General features: G+C 44.7%; 1 protein-coding gene across 1 annotated transcript in view; it reads right to left on the bottom strand.

Moving 5' to 3' along the window:
* TLL2 (tolloid like 2) overlaps positions 1 to 20812 on the bottom strand; it is a 172816-nt gene that overhangs the window by 16804 nt on the left and 135200 nt on the right. The window contains exons 11-15 of the mRNA XM_074958542.1: positions 18413 to 18529; positions 12113 to 12258; positions 9254 to 9449; positions 2250 to 2375; positions 713 to 873 (exon numbers count right to left, since the gene is read on the bottom strand). Coding sequence (XP_074814643.1) covers positions 713 to 873; positions 2250 to 2375; positions 9254 to 9449; positions 12113 to 12258; positions 18413 to 18529 — 746 coding nt within the window. The remainder of the gene's footprint in view (positions 1 to 712; positions 874 to 2249; positions 2376 to 9253; positions 9450 to 12112; positions 12259 to 18412; positions 18530 to 20812) is intronic.

Here is a 20812-nt window from a genome sequence, read left to right as displayed (position 1 = left end):
TTTTCACAGCGTGGGGGAGTTGGGCACACTGCATTGCAGATGTAGGATACCAAACAGCAAGTGTCCATTTCCTGAGTGACACGGCAAGTGACACCATACACAGACTTGCCTGCCACCAGTAACACTCCCCCTGACCCAAGTCACTTAATGCCATCAACTCCTTCACTTCCTGCCCCATCTTGTAGTATACTTGCATTTGTCAGAATGGTTTTAGTTACATTTCATTTCTCTGTATGGTGTTTATCTGGCCCCAGTTACCACCTGAGCACCTCACAATCTTCAATGTATTTCTCTCCTCACCACAGCTCTGTGAAGTAGGGAAGTGCTATTATCCCGATTTTACAGGTTCCTGTCAACCCCAGTAACGCTCCTAGAGAAGCAGTCTCTAGGAAAGAGGGACTAATAACAGTTACAAATGGAAAATACCCAGGATACGTACTGCTATAGGAACAAGCTCATTTGTAACAGAAATAGCTTAGTACTTCTCCACTCCCTGTAGATTTACAAATACAGACCAAAGGAAACAGATTCTGTTCTTTAAAGAAAGTCTTGCTAACTACTGCCACTTGCTCATTAAATCAAGGGCTGAGAAACAATGGGAAGCCCCCAAACCAAGACACAACACCAGGTCTCCTCTCAGTACCCCAGGATCTTATCAGGCTCCAGGCCAGTCAACAGCTGCACCTACTAAATACATGGACCAACTACATACATCATTGCCTTCCAGCTCAAAGACTTCAAACTGCAGAGAGATCCGGTACTGGGCTGGAGCGACCACCTGCCAGACGCAGTTTTTGTTAGTGGGATATTCCTTGGGCCACCCAGGGCTCGTGATGGTCCCATTGAGCTTGGTGATGAAGCCCCCACAGGCAGCTGGAGAGGCAACAAACGAACACAAGGTTTACTTGCTTCTGTCCAGACAGAGAAAAGATCGTGCCACGTTGTTCACTAGGAAACAAGTCAGCGCTAACTTGGAGCAAGGCAAGGGCACGTGTTTCCAATCCCAGCCTTCAGAATGGATTTTAAAATAGCCAGGAGTGGGGGAGAAAATGGAAAATCACTTTCGGGCCACATCCTCGGCCAGTAAAAAACCAGCAGAGCTCCACTGAAGCAGCTAGACCTACTACTCCAGCGGAGGATCTGGCCCTTAGTACCACAGTAGCCTTTCAGGATTGGTCTCCACTGGACTTTGCACCTCAAGTTCAGTGATGACCAATTAACTTGGGGTAGTTAACAAGACTGTGCAGGCCAACGTGGGGATTCCTCAGACATTTGTTCTACACTACAAATAGTTGCTCTTTATTGTAGAGCGCAGCCTAGAACAAACATTCATAGCCTTCATCAAGCGTGTAGGGTGTGCCCGTGCTAGCCTTTACAAACACTGCCTGTACCTCCATGGAGTGCCAATCAATTGACTAGAGGTTGAAAAACTCTAGTAAAGACAAACCCTTTGGGCCTTTGGTAGTTTATAATTTACAGGCCATATCTACGCCAGGGAAAGGTTAACACACCCCTTTTCCTAGTGAGGATAAAGCCAGTGTCTTTGGCGACTCGCACTCTCTCATTAGTGGCCCATTTTCTTTAGAACTTCACTAGCTTTTGGCTTTGGCTTTGCTGCAAAGGAGGTGTGATTTTACATCAAGGCAGCTAACTCGGGTCAGTTCTCTAGCTGTAAAACGCTAGTGGGGACAAGGCAAAAGTAGCTTTTACTTTCATGTAACTAGTCGAGGTCAACCTTACACCCCACCCCACCACCACCACCACCTGGCATTGACCCCAGCTAGCTCTATCATGGTAAAAGCTACCTGCGCCTTGTCTCCACTAAGGTTTTACACAGAGCGAGCTAACACGAGACAGCTGACTTGACATAAACCAGACACCTTTTCTGCAGTGTAGTTTCATACTGCCCTGTTAGTACTTCAATGTTTCATGGCTTTATTAGAGTTCAAAGTCTAACAAGGCACTGAATGCGTTATCTCGACAGTCCAACCTATAGAGGAAATGGGATAACGGAGCACCACGGCAGCGGAGAATAAAAATATTTCGGTTTTTAGACAGAATATTTCAGATTTCAACTTGTCACTGAAAATTCAATGTTTTCCATGAAAATTCTGATGAAATCTAAATTTTTGGTTTTGTCAAAATTTTCCACGGGGGGCAGGGAACCATCATCAAACCAGGTCCACTTAACTATTCTTAATTGTGGGGGCCCCCCACCGACCACGCTCTCCACTCTGCAGGCTACTGACCCTCACAGCTCTTTTTATCAGCCGTCAGCTCGTAGCCAGGTTCACAGGCGCACTTGTAGCTGCCCAGCGTGTTCATGCAGCGTTGCTCACACCCACCGTTGTCTGGCTGAGAACATTCATCTACTTCTGTGGGGACGAAAAGGCAACAATTCAAGCTCTCCTCATGGCCCAATCCCCACCTCCATTTTCATAGGCAGCGCTCGCAGGCTGGAGGACCAAAAGAGCAGCTGAAGAGGTCTTGCTGGCCGGTAGGGGCTAAAGCAGTCTTGCCCTCACCAAGTAGGGGGCATACAATTAGCATCGCCAGCCTGCTGGCACCACAGTGGCCTTGCCAGCCAGCGGGCATTGAAGTGACAGTTCCAGTCAACATCATTGGAAGAGGAAGCGAGGTCTCTTCTTGCAAAGACTTTGCTGCACTTTGCCCTCATTTGTAATGACACTCCTGATTTCCTTTATTAGCACCCAACACTAAAAGCAGGCAGCCTGCGTACGAGCAGCCTTGGGAACAGTGCTTCGCTCCCACCAGGCTAGGAAGAGACTGGACTTTGAAACCTGGCTTTTCTGATCAGATTTCTACACCTTGTGCTGCCATTCCAATGCCCAAAGGTCTGATTTATTGGCCTCTGAACCCATTTCCTGGTTGTAGTTCATCCCCCCCACGACGCTGTAGGGAAGATGGGTGACCGTTTATAGTATTAGTGATACCAATTTTACAAAACAGCAGTGAACTTACCGGATATGCCATGTAAGGTATCAGTGGAAAAGTTATGATTGGCTAAATATGATAATCATGTTTATATGTATGTATCATCTCTGTATTGAGAGTTATAAATATGGGTGGTATATTTGTATAACAAACCTGTGCTGTGTTTCTGGGTGGACACCCCCAGACAGATTGGCATCAGCACCATCCAGCCTGCTTAATGGCCCATCAAGTGCTATCAGCTGTACAATCAGGGGCAGCTCTACCAATTTTGCCACCCCAAGCAGTCACCGCTGAGCTGCCACCAAATTGCTGCCGCGCCCAGAAGAGCAGAGGGGCTGCCGTCGAATTGGTGCCACGGGACACGGACTGCCACCCCATTCTCAATGCCGCCCCAGGTACCTGCTTGGAAAGCTGGTGCCTGGAGCCGGCCCTGTGTACAATGAACCCATTGAGAGAAGGCAGGGGCTATGCCTATGAGTCAACAGGACATGTAGGGACATGTCTGTGGACAGGGGACTCCTAGAGCTTTTCCATGCCCATGTGCTGTGAGCTTATGTTTGGGACAAAGGATGTACAAGCCACATGGCAAAGGATATAAAGGCAGCTGCATCTTCTCCATTTTGTCTTCAATCCTGCTTCCCACCTCTGCAGTAACTTCTCTGCAAACTGAAACTTTGAACAAAGGATTGACCGACCTATCCACACTTTGGATGTGCTCCAGAGGGATTCTACAAGCCAGCAAACTCACCAATGCTGCTAAGAACCTGATATATGGACTCTGAAGTCTTATGTATCTGATTGCTTTGACCATTGAGCAACTCTCTTCTCTTTCTTTTATAATAAAATCTTTCGTTTTAGATGCTAAAGGATCAGCTGCAGCATGGCATTTGGGGTAAGATCCAAACTAATATTGACCTGGCAATGTGGCTGGCCCTTTGGGGATCAAAAGAACATTTTGTATAGTGAGCAGAGTTTTAAATAACTCCTCACCTTACTGGACCTGTTTGCTGATTGGGAGCCAGAGCACTGGAATGCAATAAAGGGGGCTGTGTGGGGATTTCCTTTTTTTAGCTTCTTGATAACCAGTGTGGGGGATCAGGAGCACAGTTTGGGACTGGCTGGTGAATCTAACTACTGTGTTAACCACCAGTTTTGGGAGTATCCGCTCTCCTTTTTGCGGCCTGCCCTGACCTTGGCATTTTCAGCGTGGGCTACCCTAGGCACCTCAGATCACACACCCCCCACCCCCAAAAGGGTTGTTTTGTTAAGAGAACCTGGTAAAGGTTATTGCTACATTGGTTTGGTGGGGACAACCTTGCCAACACGATCTCTTTGGAAGCCTTGCCACCGAGTTGGGAAAACATCCCACACTGAGAAGAGACCGTTTCCTTGCTTCTGTTTACAGGCTCACCGCTAAGAAAACCCCTCCCATTCGGTAAGTAAGCCATTCCCAAACAGTTGTCCATGAACGGACGGTGCTCTGTGGCTGGTCATGGGATGCTGTTAAACTGCAGTGAAAGACAGCTGGTTAACACTGGGCCACAGTGTCTGTGTTAGCCTCTAGAACTCTGCTTCTTCACCGCCAGGCTAAGACAGAATGCCCATGTGGGCTAAGACACAATGCCAGACTTCCTGCTCCACTTTAAAACTGGAGAGGAAGTGGGGTTAAATCATTTGCATGAGACAAAGCTTAGGTCATGGTCACTGGAGGTCCTGCAGCCATTTTCATAGACTCATAGAACCAGAGTTAGAAGGAACAGTAAGGGTCATCTAGTCTAACCCCTGCCAAGATACAGCATGTGTTGTGTCTAAAAGGTGGGGATGTGAGCTCTGGGGTCCTGGTCGTTATCCTTCACTAAGAATTTACCCTGGTGGTTTTAACTGGAGAACAGGGTGGATAAAATTCAATGATTTTTTTAAATCGGATTTTTTTGATAAAATGCTTTTTGAGGAAAAAAACTAAGATACATTATAGCTCAAAGATTTCTCACCATGGAATAGGGATTATAAATTCTAATTCTATAGTATGAGACAATATATTCATGTAATGTTTAAGAAAAGTTTTGTAAATGAGTTCCAATAGTTCATGGGGACCCAATCTTATGGGATTCCAGGGGTTTCTGTATAGATTATTTAGATTAATCTTTCTATCTACCCAGTGGGACTCAGTGCTCAGTCTAGAAGATACCATCAGAGATGCTTAGTTTTGCAGTTCTCAAACTGCGGATTTGTGTCTCCAGAGATAACATGTTTGTTATCAGCAAAAACGTTTTAAAATAAATAAATAATATGGAGAGATGAGAAATAACAGACCTCAACCCTGTTGTCCCTCTGCAAATTTGTGTACACAGATTCAATCCCTTATGTCTCTCTAAAAGTGCACAGTTTCAAAAAGTTCAATGAACAGAAGATTGTTGGGGGCGGAATAGATCTGGACAAGGAGAAGAAGTCTGGAGATAAATGTGAGAAGGGAGGGACAGGCAGTAGAAACAAAAGGGAAACTGTTTGAGTAGCATATTCCAGAAGTCTTGAGGTCTTTCTGAGTGTAGCCTTCATTGATTTGAGATTTACCATACCATTCTCTCACTAGAAGGGAAAACCTATAATAGCAGCAGGCCATAAAAAGAGATCCAGTTTTGGAATATTTTAATGAAGTTGCTCTACCTGTGGGGAAGACAGGCATGCGTGCAAAATGCAAACAGTGCAACAAAGAAATGCAAGGCCTGGTTGCCCAAATGAAACAACACCATGAGACGTGTTCCTTCTCACGAGGAAGCTGCGTTGAAGATGATGAAAGGAACATGTCTGAATATGCAGGATCTTCAGGTTGGTAAACTTTCTTTATTTCATACTTCTTTCTTAAGGACTGCCTGTCTTCCTTCTGGACTATTCTTGAATTCTCATGTTTGAGTAAAAAATATAGTTGTTACTCTATGGTACAATCATTTTAGATGCAGTTGTGATAAAAAATAAATAGCTGAAATAGGCAGATCTTCCATGTACAATTTCACCTTTAAAGTGGTACTGAGTGTCAGTGAATGCAATGAGTAATACTAAATGAGCAGTATGGTAACAATAATTGAACAACTGCATTGACTTATTTTGTTTAGGAGAATCCATCCTCAACATACAGGATTCTGAAGACTATCCACCTTCCAGATCACCATCATTTTCTATAGTTTCAGAGTTATCTGCCAATGATAGTGTTTCAGTCACATCATGTGCGTCACATAGCCACAGTATATCACCTGTAGCAAAAAGGGGAAAAAATCTCCAAGACCCAGAAACAGCCATAGATAAGTTTGTGATAAGAACCAGCACATTACAAAACAGTAATTGATGGAAAAATTGCCCGGTTTGTTTATGCAACTAACTCTCCTTTCCGTATGATTGAGAACCCACACTTCATTAACATGGTTCAGTCATTAAGACCAGGATACAGTCCACCCAACAGAGCAGATGTCGCGGGCAAATTGCTGGATAAAGTGTATGGAAGAGAAATTGAACAGTGTGCAAAAGGTCTAGAGGGTAAAATTGTTAACCTGAGTCTTGATGGGTGGAGCAATGTCCACAATGATCCTGTTGTATGTGCTTGTGTGACAACAGAAGAAGGGAATGTCTTCCTTACAGAAACAACTGAAACATCAGGAAATGTAAACACAGCACAATACTTACAAGAAGTAGCAGTAAAAGCTATAACTGTGAAAAAAAATGCAAATATCTAGTACGCAGCTTGGTCACAGACAACGCTGCAAATGTATCCAAGATGAGAAGAACTTATTTAGAAGAGAGTGAAGAGAGTCCCAAGCCAACAACATACGGTTGCAGTGCTCATTTGATGCACCTCCTAGCCAAAGACTTCAGTGTTCCGGAAATAGAGGCTAATGTTGTTGAAATTGCAAAATACTTCCTTAACAACCACTTTGCAGCAGCTGCTCTGAAAAAAATGGAGGAACCAAGTTAACTCTCCCACAAGACGTATGATGGAACTGAGTAGTGGACTGTTTTGAACACTGGCCTAATCTGATGACAGTTTGTGAACAAAATCGTGAACAAATAGATGGCACTGTCACAGCCAAAGTTCTCAACATTGGGCTTAAGAGAAATGTTGAACACATGCTGAGTAGCCTTGAAGCCTATTCCTGTAGCCTTGAACAAAATGCAGGGAAGTAGCTGTTTTATTGCTGACGCAATTTGGAATTTGGAAGGAACTGAGTGAGATCTTAAAAAGAGAAATGTGCAATGACAGAGTTAAATTACAAGCATTAAAAAAAATGAATGGGACAAGCACTATCTCCAGCTCATTTTCTTGCAAATATTCTCAATACTTGGCACCAGGGTCAAACCTTAACTGCTGAAGAAGAAGAGTTGGCTATGACAAGGACACCCAGTCATCATCCCTCCATAATGCCAACTATAATAAACTTCAGAGCTAAGAGTGAACCATTCAAGAACTATATGTTTGCTGATGAGGTTTTAAAGAAAGTCACACGAGTGAGCTGGTGGAAGTCCCTTAAGCACTTGGATTCAGAGACTGTTGAAGTGATAATCTCACTTTTAACAGCAGTAGCTTCTTCTACCAGTGTATTTTTCTTCCTTTGGACTAATTCATTCCAAATTGAGAAATCGTTTGGGACCTGAAAAAGCAGGAAAGCTTGTTTTTCTTTTCTAGATTATGAACAAACAGGAAAATGAAGGTGAAGACGACTGAGTTAGCTGCAGAAGCCAATATTTTAAGTTTCTCATGTTGACCTGGCTGACATAATTTATTTAATTTTTGGGTGTTTTTTTTTAAATATTTCATTTAACTATTTAGTTAAAAACAATTTAACAAAAACAAACCTGATTTTAAAAAACTTGAATGTTTAAATTCAAAAAAATCATATTCTTGTTTTGTTAAAATATTATGTTTGCTGTTGAAGAAAAAAAATCCAGAATACATAACATCGTTGTTTTAGTTAAATAAAACAATTTAAATGTCTGTCTAGTGATGTTCTCCTAATACAGCATGGAAAGAAAATCCTCCAAACATTAATGATTAACCTGTTGAATTGGAGATAGTTCACCTCCCAATGACTTCATAAATATCTGCTTCAATTACCTTTGGTAAATGAAATAACCAAACAATCATTCATTTTCTGATATAGCTGTAAAACTAATCTGAAAAGTTTTCAAAATAAATCACTTAAAAATGTACAGTGTGTACCTTCAAAAAATGAACCCTACATTTATCTCTGAGTTGTGAAGAATATGTATTAAGGTTATAACAACCAATAAGAATGCACTTTTATGTAGAAATCCATGATTAAATCGAGTCTTCCTGACTAGCGATTTAAATCATGATTTAAATCAAATTGATTTAAATCAAATCCAACCTGTTGGAGAACTATTTATCTTCAGTTCCTGACCTAACCAGCTTTGTACTGTTTAGGAGCAGCAATGTCCCACTCCAGAGAAGGCTGCATTTCAGTACAGGCAAGTGTATAATGCTTTGGGATGCTTCCAGATGAAAGGTACCATATAAACCTAAGACAGTCACATCATTATTGATATTATATGCACTTCAGAGATTGTCTGCATAACCGAGGACTACTCTAGCTTCTCCGTAAGGACAGCATGGAGTAGCATAAACTAGAATAATCCCAATGGTCACATTTCTGGCTTGAAGACAAGGTAATCCCTCATTTTTGGGGCCTCATCGCCTGACTGTTGGACCTGAGTAGAAGGCTTAGCCCTTAAGGATTGATCCTGTATAGGTTCATGGCTGGTTTATTCTCAGCATTTAAAAGTTAGTGTCCCATGTTCTCATAAAGCACAGATTTCAACCCACTCTTCTACTCAAGTTTTTTAAGCTGTCGGGTGCTTTGTATGTTTCATGTTTCTTCCAAACAATGCAAGATGCACACTAAATTCCTGGTTATTACAAAATTCATTAAAACACAGGGTGCCCCCAGAGTTGACTAGCTGAGGACTACAATGGCAAGTTGCCAGGAAGCTATGGGCCCCGTCTGGTCTGTTTAAAATGGAGAGGGGAAGACATCCATTTCCCCTTTAACAAGGAGCTACGTAGTCTTCAGCTCCCAGCCTGTCCTACCCCAAGCGGCTTGCATTCTTCAGTTTAGACAGAGGCCTTATGTTGATCGTTGCCTGTGGGCCACGTTGCTAAATATTATGGCCTGGACTTGGCCCATGGGCCGATGGCCCATGGGCCATCCTTGGAGAGAGGTCTCAAGTGTCTCTGATTGAGAGGTTTCATCTTAATGTGAAACCACCTTAGGGTCCAATGTGTAATCCATACCTTTAAAGAAATTTGCTGCAAACCCTGCTTTATTGATGGACCCATCAGATGCAAACTTCATCCACACTTTATTTGAGCTGGATTTGATATCTTCTGGCTTCTCGTAGCCACAAAAGTGTCCAATCAAAGGGCTGTCCTCAGTAGGGCCGTCTCGGATTTCCAGGTAGTCATAAGCACAACTATCATGCCTCTCAATCTGCAGAGGGAAAGGGAACACGCCAACAGAGGTCACCCACTTCGCTCAGCTCCATCAGATTCTGTTTAGCTTTAAAGGATCAGAAAGCACACATTGATTCAATACAATCAAGGCAAAGCTCTCTGGCTCAGCTGAAGCAGGGCTCATTTTTCCCCCCAGGCTTTTGAAAGTGGGGCATTGTTAAGAGGGGAACGGGGGTGGGGGGCGGATTTGTGGTGGATCAGCTTAAAAATGAAATACACCCAAGTTCAGCAACTGAAGTTACGTTAACGGTGCCTGGAGCATGGGGACAGGTGGTCCTAAGTAACATTCCTCTCAATCAAAAGTAAAAAACAAACAAACAAGTGGAACAGACTTTGGACCTCAGGGTTACCATCAGCCCGCCAATCTGCAAAGCACATTATTGGTTGTATGGTTTAAAATGTAGTTTAACTGAATGTGTAATTTGTGATTACTGACATAGCTACAGATCGGTCTCAGCTCAGCTCCCAGGTGACAGCACAAAAAAATCCCCATCATAACTTGCCCCTTGCTGTTCACCCAGGCAGGGCTGAGGTGTACGGGCAGGGTAGCATGGGGAAAGTTTGCCTAGTCCCTTATTTCAATGAAGAGGGCCTGAAGGACTGGCTCAGACCCTACCTTCCTGCCCCTCCATTTTCTCTTCAGTTCTTTGATCTTTACGTTTGTTTTACACACTTCTGATGTTCAATATCTGCTCTGATCATGGGTCCAAAGCACCCACCATATCATGCTGCCTCCTCACAAGGGTATTGGGCCTGGTGGGACCCACTGGATCTTCTGCTAGTAGCCTTGAAGCCTCTTGCCTGCATCACGGGGCTGCCATCGAATCCCCTGCAGCCCCTTGAGATGCAGCGTCAGAGTGTTATATGGTCTTAGTTGTCTTGCCTTCACATGCCACCTTCCAATGAGACTCTGGTTCCTGACTATCTACAAGAGTTGCCCTCCTCAGGCTCAGCCGCAAGGAGGGGCAAATCCAGGGGATGATCTCCGAGCAGGGAAAGAACATCCCTACCCGCCAGCCAGCATGCAAAACACCAACTGGCAAATAGCTCAAGAACTAGGGCTCCTTTGCTTTCCCAGCAGGATGCCAAAGTCTCCGCACCGTGGCCACACCTCATGAGTGACAGCAAAGGAGGGAGATGAGCAACAAACTAGGCAGCTTGGGGAATGCCCTGGGGTTTCATAGCCAACCCATTGGAGTTGATGGCCCTTGTCTGGACAAAACAAGCAGAGACTGGAGAGAACAATCCTGCACTGGCCTTTACAAAAGGAACAGATGGGAGCTAAAACGTAGGTCAGGAAGACACGGCATCAGGGTCCGGCACAGCCTATTTCCAGCCCTTCTACTTCAAAGAGTCAGCCAAAAAAAAATCAAATCAGAATGCACCCGGCCAGTAGTGCAATGCATAGTGCAAACACTGGGTAAAAATCCTTCCTGACCTCTGCAGAGGCTGGCTGCTGTCCTGAAACAGGACACTTTATTAGACATTCACAAATGGCACTGCTGGCCCTAAACTGATCTAAGCTCCAGTCCTGCCCCATTGAAAACAAGGGGAGTTTTGCTCCTGACTTCAGTGGGAGCAGGATCGGGCCCCTAGACACAATATGATTTGCTAATCTCCAGTCATTGCCTCGTCACATGGGGTGAAGAGGTATCTTCCTTTTGTTTATTCAAAATGTATCAACCATTAACTTCATTAAATAACCCTGGGATCTCACGTTACATGACAGCATAGTACAGAGGGGCTCATCAGTTCTAAGCCCCTCTTTAATATTCTTACATAGCTCAGTTATTGTAAATCCTGTTTAATTTCTCCTTTTAAGGCTAAATAATCCTAGTTGCTGCAAACTCATCAGATGTAAGCTCCATCTCAACCTCTCAGCAACCTTCAAGTTGCTCTCTCTAACTTCTACTTTTCTATGAAAGCCTGGCTGGAATGGTCTGTCGCGAGGTCTTTATGGCTACTATAAGATTTTAAAGGGGGAAGGGGGAAGATATAGATGTGTTCCTGGGTGGTGCAGTCTCAATAGATCTGTGCAGAATTGGCTAGGGAATCGATGTCCTGTGCATTCTGCAGTCTGATGGCAGGAATCCTCTCTCAACATTCCCTGCAGGCAGAGTGTCCTGATGGGTAGTGCAGGGGACTGGGTGCCAGGACTTCTGGGTTGTATCCTGGCTCTGCCACTGCGTGAGCCTGAGTAATTTGCTTCACTGTTGTTACCTTGCACTCCTCATTGTTTGTTTGCTGAATCCTTCGGTTCTCATCTTATACTTTGATAGCGAGGTCTTTGAGGCAGGGCCTGTCTTCCTTAGGTGCCCAGACAGAACCGAGCACTGGGACCTCTGAATGCTACTGTGATACACACCACCACTAACAGGCTGTCAAGCAGTTTGCGGTCCTCAGATAAAAGTGTTATGGATGGATTATCTGGAGAAGCAGCCAAGGAGGCACACACAGTACACACTTTTCATTGATGATAGTGGAGTCAGGATTGGGCGGAAATAATTTTCTAAAACAAACATTTAGGGGGAAAATTCCCCAGTTTTTACAAATTGTACATTCTCTATCATATGTCCTTTTTACTGTCTTAAGGGCTGCCGTGTTAGTTTGGTTTAAGAGCACACACCTCAAACCTCTCACCTCAAATGCCTGGAACGTGAGTCCTACATGAAACCCCTCGGAAACCGTGATCCTCCAGACGCACTCTTTGGAAGGTCGGTAGTCATCTGGGTAATTGGGAGACTGAATCTGGCCAGCATCCTTGTGAATTTCTCCACCGCAAATCGCTTCACAAAAACAACCACCACATGGATGGGATTACACATTGTTTCCTCACCAAATGCCTGCTCCCAGCACACCCTCTCCCCTTGCAAATCTATTCTAACGACACTCATTCTACAAGGCCTCCAAACAAATTGTGAAAGGTATTAAAAGCCTAACATGATTCTGCTTAGCGCCTCTTGTCTTGCTGCGTCCGCCCCCAAGGATATCTTGCTCTCTGGGGCAGGAATTGTTTGGATAGTTGTGTCTGGTACATCACTTAATAATGTAATCATCAAATAAATAATAGCAATCAGACATGAAATGAACATTAAAGCCCACAAAAAAAGCAAAGTGAAATCCTGCCACTAGATGGCACTGATTGCAAACATAATGCGAGTTCATGGGAAGATGTGCCTAAAGATAAAGGCCGATCTAATACAGCTGCATTGCATTGCATATGGTCTCATATGTATATGCATCCCCAGATGCTCTGTAGACTTAGAATCCGGGCACAGGCATTTCTCTGTGCAGGCAAGAAGTTGGGCAACACAGAGGTGGGACTGCACATTGCAAGTGTAGAGCTGGGACTTGGAAAAAGGGCCACAGAGAAGCAAGTTGCAGTAGACAAGGTTGGGGCTGTTTTCTAAATAAAACTTTTCATATTGGTAAGAGGATCAAATCAAGGAAAGAAAGCTCGACATAGGAATAGGTAACAGCAGTTTATGCTATCAGCACCAGGAGCTGCGTAGAGAACATGTGTTTCTTTTTTAAACCGCACTTAAAGCTTAGATTTATTTTTAAAAATCAGCCTAAAAAAATGAAGATACACTTTCAGAGCCCAGTGTGACCTCTGCATGGGATCTGTGGGTAGGTTTGTACAGCACCTTGCACAATGGGTCCCGATCCTGAAACTGAGCACTACCATAGCAAACATTAAGTAACAATGTGCACATTAGATTTCCAGCACTGAATCCAAGCAGCACTATGGAGCTGCTTCTCAGAAACCAGGGTGACAATGAATGGTGAAGCTACTGGATAGACTTGCCTCCAGATGACTCACAAAACCAAGACCCTGACTATCTTAGAGATTCCATAGCATTTCTGCGTTAACCAACTCTAGTAGCCTGGCTACTCATTGCAACTTAGGTCTTCCCGTTAGCCCCACCTGCTGCAGTCTCAGCTGGAGAACTATTAGTCAATTCCACTCCTAAAAATCATCCTGTTGTATTGGTGTTAGGCTGCTGCATTTCTACCCCATCCCCCCTTGTAGCAGCTGCATTTCAGCAGTGGGTTAGCGAGTCCTAAATCATGTGGAGCAGCCGTAGCCATTCTATAGTTAAAGCTGAAGCGAGTTTATTATAAGCCCAGTTTTTAGAATGCTTCCCTCCCTTCCCATCGTCCCTAAGAAGAACCCAACTCCCCTGAAATTTTACACACAGGGTCTCATCCCTGTGTAGATTTAGTCTGGGAAGTTTGGTAAAGTTAGCGGAAAGGGTTCTGAAGTTACGATACCTTTAAAATGGCTGCACTCATTTTTTTTCAAATTTTTCCTAAACTGTGTTTGGCTCCAAAGTGACCATGCCTATAAATTCCTAATTTGCTTCCGTTTACTGAGGAGTGAGGCTGCAAGTTCCTTTGACAGGTACACGGAACAATACTGAAATATGAATGGACCTTTCTGACTCCAGGCTGTGTTGTAGCTGTTGTTGACTGGAGAGGACTGCAAGGGGACAGGAGTCTTATAGGGCACCAAGGGAACTGAGAGAGAGGCAACTGGAAGGAAAAGATTGGAGGTGGCAGGATGGCATGGAGCTGTGATCCCTGATGTCAGAATTTGGGAGACTCTTAGAAGCAGGAGGTGGGGATGGATAGAGGGGAGCAGCTGTCTGGTGGAGATGGAGTGGGGTTGATGAATGGGGGGCTCAGGGAACGGTGGGAGGTGTAAATGTGGAGGGGAGGGGTATGGGACAAGGCTCAGTATTGTGTCCAGTTCTGAACACCACATTTCAGGAAAGATGTGGACAAATTGGGCAAAGTCCAGAGAAGAGCAACAAAAATGATGAAAGATCTAGAAAACACAACCTCTGAGGGAAGGTTGAAAAAATTAGGTTTGTTTAGTCTGGAGAAGAGAAGACTGAGGGGAGACATGATAACAGTTTTCAAGTACATAAAAGGTTGTTACAAGGAGGAGGGTGAGAAATAGTTCTGCTTAACCTCTGAGGACAGGACAAGAAGCAATGGGCTTAAATTGCAGCCAGGGTGGTTTAGGTTGGATATTAGGAAGAACTTCCTCTGAGGGTGGCAAAGAACTGGAATAAATTGCTGAGGAAAATTGTGGAATCTCCATCATTGGGGATTTTTAAGAGCAGGTTGGACAAACACCTGTCAGGGATGGTCTAGATAATACTTAGTCCTGCCATGAGTCCAGGGGACTGGACTAGAAGACTTCTCGAGGTCCCTTCCAGTCCTACCATTCTATAAGTCTATGGAAGGGAGGGCATGGACTGAAACAGGAAATGTGGCCATAGGGTCAGGAAGCAGGAGATCATGGCAGGAGAGTAGAAGGGCCCAGGAGGGAGACACAAAGTGGGTAAATGCAGGAGACAGAGGTGGACCACGAAGGAGGTGATGGAGCGGACTGAGGGATGTATACAGGGACATGGAGGACAAGAAAAGGTGCAGCTGCATCAAAACAAAACCCCCCAAAAGTTTAATTTCTTCAAATATCCTAGATATAAGATGGTAAGAGCTTAAAGTTACCCATGCGGCCAAAATCCTCTGTCCACGACCTTCCTTATCCCACCCAGGGGTAACTCCTCCCACACACTTCCTGTGGGCTTACTGAAGTCTGCAGGAACGGTGCCCTGCATTGATGGTCCTTGTCAGATCTGCTGGATCAGGGCTCCCACTCCTGAGTCAAATCTCTCACACTCATTAGACACAGGGAAAATCCCAAACCTGGAGTCCAGGCTGAAAACGGGAGTTTAACGGAGTCTACCAGAAAAACTATTAATTATGTTAGGAAGCCTGGACATGGACAGACAACGGACCTGGCCAATTCTCCATGGCTCTATAATCCTTTATCACTCACTCTCCCCCCACCCAACTGTAAAATGGATTTCAGGAATCTATTCCCAACATATTATAACACCACCACACTGCAAAGCGAACAATATACACCCAACATACTTCCACTGCAGAACAAAACAAAGGGGCAAACTTCAGGTCAGTCAGTGCCATAAGGAGTGAGGAATGATGACGTGGCTGCAGAGAACTGGCTGGATTCCAGATTTGCTCAGGTCCAGATTCTCTAATATTTGTTTGAATTTATTTTTTGCCAAGAGTGTAGAGTTTGCTGGGCATTAGCCAGACCCAGCTGAAGCATGCTTCCGACCTCACTTTTTTAGTTTGATTTGTACCTTGTAGCCTGTCAAGTGCTTTGGGACGGTGCCATGAAAAAGTGTGTGTATTATGTCCTGCCTCTTTTGAAAACACCACAACCTAGCTCTTATCTAGTGCTTTTCAGCAGTAGCTCTCAAAGCACTTCCCACAGGAAGTCAGCATCATTAGCCCAATTTTACAGATGGGGAAACAGAGGCAGGCCAGTGGCCGAGCCCACCATGAACTTGGTCGCGTGGAAGAGGATATGCATCCAGCCCATGTGAAGGCAGTTTTCATAGCACAGACTATTCAGGAAAGAACCGGAGACCAAAATCTGATCTGTTCTAAATCCAAAATAACTCCACTGGGCCAACAGTAATTGAGAGCAGCAGGGGACTGTTTGTAATCAGAGCAAACCAAGGGAACAGTATGTCCAAAACTGTCAAACTTGAAAGCTCCATGATCTACAAAAATGAGGGATTGCATGGATTTGATCCTGCACCATTTTGCCACTGACTTTGGCATGACCAGTCCCCCAAAGCAGCACCATAAAAGTTAGGCACCGAAATAGAAGTGCCTTGATTTTCAGAGCAGCTGAGAGACCCAGGTGTCCCTTGGACCAGTGGGTGCTCCTTCCCTCTGAAAACCAGGCCGCTCTTCTGCAGGTGTCAAATTTCAGGCACTCTAGTTTTAAAGCATTGGCTTGCAGCTTCAGTGAAGGTTTGGCCTGAATCAAGCATTGGGCTCAAAGTTCTTAGTCCTGCTCAGGGTTGTTTGAGGCCTTCCAATCTGGAGTTGGGTTTTTTTTGGTGAATTTCATACTTTTTGACATTTAAAATCTATTCCATTCTTTGCAAAAGGTTCTTGCTAGTAACAGCCTGCTGTAATTGCAAGCAAAATGGATTGAGCTGGACAACAGCATGAACCTGCTCTCTAGGTATTTTCAACAGAGAGCGAGACAAGACAAGTGGTACTTCAGACAGGCAGTAAGTGCCGGGGCTAAAAATCCAGCCAAAGAACTAAGTGATACAAATGAAGATCCATTTGTGTCACCAGTTCTGAGAATTACGTATCTTTCCGATCTCGCTGCTTTTGGTCCCCGGTAATTACTCTGGCAGACAGGGGAAGCGACAACAAAAATTTAAGCAGCAAAATCAATTTTGAAAGAAAAACAATTATGAGGGTAAAAGCTCTCCAAATATTTAATTTAAAAAAGGGACAAAAGCCCTGCTAATTGCTAGGAAAAGGCTCAGACCCAAACTTGAACTTTAGCTCTTGCAGACATTGCATTACCAGCTCTCAGATGCACAGACCCATGGTACCGAGTACTGTCCTCCAAAACTTCTGTTTAACAACCCATTCTGCAAAGCCGTCATTCACATAAAGCCCAGTGCCCATATGCCAGTAATGCTCTATTTGCCCAAGGCACCTCTGGATCCTTTCCCCAGCCTGGCCAGCCCCATCCGAGCCACTGATCCTGCAGTTACTACTGAGGCCTCTGGGTTGCAATAAATGCCACAGTTCACTGGGTGGTGTTGGCAGGGAAATTTGTCTTGTTTGCAAACTAGGGAGAGGCGCAAAATGAAAACCTACTTTTATGAAAAAAAAAATTTTTTTTTTCATTCCCAAGTAACCAAAAAGGACCCTTTTTTTTTTTATTACTTTTATAAATAACCAGTGGACTTTTCTTTGATTTTTTTTCCCCTCTCAAAAGCAGCTATGGAGATTTTTCAAACACTTCCATAACATTTCCAGCATTTTCTATACAAGTTTTGGAAGACTGTTCATGCAAAACGACATGGAGAATTGTGTGCGAAAAACTCTCTCTTTTTTTTTTTTAAAACAAAAAGACATATTTCAACAAAAAGACACTTTTGGTCCAAAAATTTCATCCAACTCCATTGCACACCCATGAGCCCATGCAGCCCCAGTAGGGACAATGCAAACCAGTGCTCTCTGACATACATGGACAGCTTCTTCTCCACAGCTGTAAAGGGGCTAAGGCCCTTAAAGGAGTTGAATCAATAGGGGTCTGAAACAGCAGCAATCAATGCAAGTTCTGAAACTTCACACACAACCAGGAGGGCGAGTGTCCCTTAAATCATCATGTTTTATAAGTCTACAGCACCTCTCATCTTGAAGAGCCTCACAGACAACAGACATAATGCGTCACACCAGTGTATCACATGCCCATAGACAAGCAGGGAAGGGCCAGGACATCAGGGCAAGTCCCTACTCTCATAAGAAATGTTAGGCTGCGCAGAAAGGGACTCAGGAATTCATCCAAGAAGCCTCAAGAAACTTGCCTGATCTACCTGAAGGACAAAGAGCTGAGTCCATCCTTTGGTTTCAGGGAGGGTAGAAATTTCAGTGCCAGACGCTTATCCCGCTCTAATCTCTGAGCAGAGATCTGGCTGGCCAATTAGCCTGAGAGGAAGTGCCAACACCCCAGCGATAAACACTGACTGAACCTCAGCTAGATGGATCATAGCTACAAAAGGTGGTTGATAGGGCAGGGGTAAGCAGAAGAGCTGATCTGAGCCCCATGCTCAGATGTGGTCTCCTCGTGGCAGTTTACCATGCCCTGGAAACGGATTTGTGGGCCAGGCTGGTTGATCTGGGCCTTGCACACTGAAGGGGGTCTCCGAATTCTGCAGCCCCTGCTAGCCTTTGGAAACATGAGTGAGTTGAGAGCCTTCATTTACGGTCAAACAGGTCCCTGCTCTGGGCCCAGTTGTTACGTTCCCACGTAAGATGCCTGGTGTTGGAATCACTGTGCAGACCTAAGGGTCATACCTTCATAAACCACAAAAAAGCCTTTGCCCAGGATATTGCTGCTGCTCCGGAACTCGATCCACAGCCTGCTGTCCGTGGAGATAAGAGGCTCGGGGACTTTATCACCACAAAATCTACCTAGAAGGCAGGAAACAGACAATCAAGATCTCTCCACTGTTTGGCGAAAGTGGTTTGTGATCGCAACAGTGGTGGACGGGGAGACGTACGAGGCGCCTGCAGTTCAAGAGAGAGTCAATGGTAAAAGTAAACAGAGCCATTTAAAAGGCTTTCCACTCCTACTCCAACTTAGATTTTAAGAAGGGGTCACCTTATTTGTATTCACCCAGAACAGGGTTCAAATATCATCCAGGAACAAAAGCCAGCATGGCTCATTCCCAAATGCTGCCACCATTCGCCTGGCTCTCATTTTACCCACACAAAGGCTGGGCCATCTTAAAAAAGCATGTAGGTAAATGCAGTGGGGACTTTAGTCTCACTTATTGTGAGAGACAAAGCGCTAGGAGTGACAACCAATACCCAGGAGCCCTGGCACTTTACCTTCCATCATTCTTATTGATTTGTGTGACCAGGAGCCCTAGTCATGTGCTGGAACCCATTGGACTAAGCACTTCAGAGACACAGAATAAAGATGGCCCTTGTCAGTGTTAACTGTATGACAACTGCGCCGAACCCAGGACAAGGAGCCATGGTGCTAAGCGCTGTTCCTGCACATGGCAAGGAGCAGTCCTGTCCCCAGGCGCTTCCAGTCTCAATAGACCAGACAGACAAAGGTTGGGAGAACAGTGGGTTAATACAGATGGGAGTGCGATATAGAGAGCTCCCGGACAGCTTTGAAAATCTCAGCATCACTGGCCCAAAAGGAAAGACAGATCCATTCCTCCTGTGGATGTAGCATGAGGGAAAACCTCTCCATCATGCCAGCCCTGGTGATCACTTCCACCCCTTGCATGTGACACAGAATCATCTTAGTTGAGCATCTCTTCCTACTCAACCCTCCATAGTCCTACGGCACTTGGTTACACTAAGTGCCTTTCCCCAGCACAAGCACCTTCACTGGATGCTTCACCCAGCTTGATTTTCACTGGTAAATGTCAGGATTACGACAGGCAAGGTGGCATTCCTGAACTGTACCACCGCAAACTGCAATCCAGCAGAGCAATCAGATTAATAATGATAATTCCTAATGGTTCTATAGCCTGTTTCGGCCAGAAGGCTCCTCAAAGCATGGTACAAACAAATAAGTGTTGGGAGTAACTAACGCAATATGGATCTTTTCTTTGCTAGATACCAGCGACACTATCTGCTGTATGCAATAGGGTTGGGGTTTGTTCCTCATTTAAAGGAGTAACTAAATTCCATCTTATCCAGTTGAATCTGCAGGGGGAATTTGGCAGAGGCTGAATGTAATTACCTAAGTTGGAATTCAGCTAGCACATCAGGGTTACAATTGCTGGTCTCACGAGAAAGAAAACAAAAAAAAAGGTACATCCAGGGGATATGTAATAACCTCCGATGACTGAGAGATTGGTTTTGTACCTCATTGGAAAGTCAGCATCTTAGTACCAACCAACATGCTGCATGATTGGCTCTCTATCTATTCAGGCCATGTCAAGACTAGGGAAAAAGGTGCACATTTTAACATGAATTAGCTAATGCATGTTAACCAACACGCCTTAAAATCCTAGTGTAGGGAAGGCAGTTGTAGTTTTAACATGTTAGCTCATCGATGTTAACACTAGGCTGCCCTGGGGTTTAAAGGTGTGTTACAAACCTAGTGAAGGCGAGAGCTGGGGTGGAATAACATCTGCTGAACCACAACTCCGTCTTTTCCTTGGGCATCTCCCATCCAAATGCTAACTCAGACCCAACTCTGCTTAACTAATTAAATCTGACAAAAATCACCCTCCAAAGGTGCACAGCTGCAAGCACAAGGCTAGTCCACATGGGTCAGGAGTCACTGCGGTATGACAAAGATGGGGACGCAGCTTGCTGAAGTTTCCAAAGGTATGGGAAGGAGATGCTGCTAACAGTGTTGAAGCTGCAAAGTTATTTAGTTCTAGGGTCACTGAGCAACTGCCTCTTGGATTTAGAATTGGAGTTCAACAAGGATGTCAAGGAGAGGAAATGCAGATGAGGAAGCCAGAATAAGTGAGCTCCGTGGAGTACGATAAAGGGCCCATTCATAAAAAGTTATGCACCATTTAAGGCTGGATTTTCACACACTTCCCTGGGAAAATATGCAGTGCACATTTTTTTCCAGGCAAAATACATGCTTTCACAATTCACGCTAATCCTCTTGCCCACCCCGCTGCCAGACCGCCACCAGCCTGCCTCTTCCTAACTAATTTCATGGCCCCGGCCCCTCCCAGGGGCCATGGCAACTCACACAAGCCACTTGTT

The sequence above is a fragment of the Natator depressus genome, chromosome 7 (assembly GCF_965152275.1).
Source record: "Natator depressus isolate rNatDep1 chromosome 7, rNatDep2.hap1, whole genome shotgun sequence".
NCBI classification, from domain to species: domain Eukaryota; kingdom Metazoa; phylum Chordata; order Testudines; family Cheloniidae; genus Natator; species Natator depressus.
Note: the sequence above shows the minus strand (reverse complement) of the source record. Positions and strands in the feature narration are given on the sequence as shown.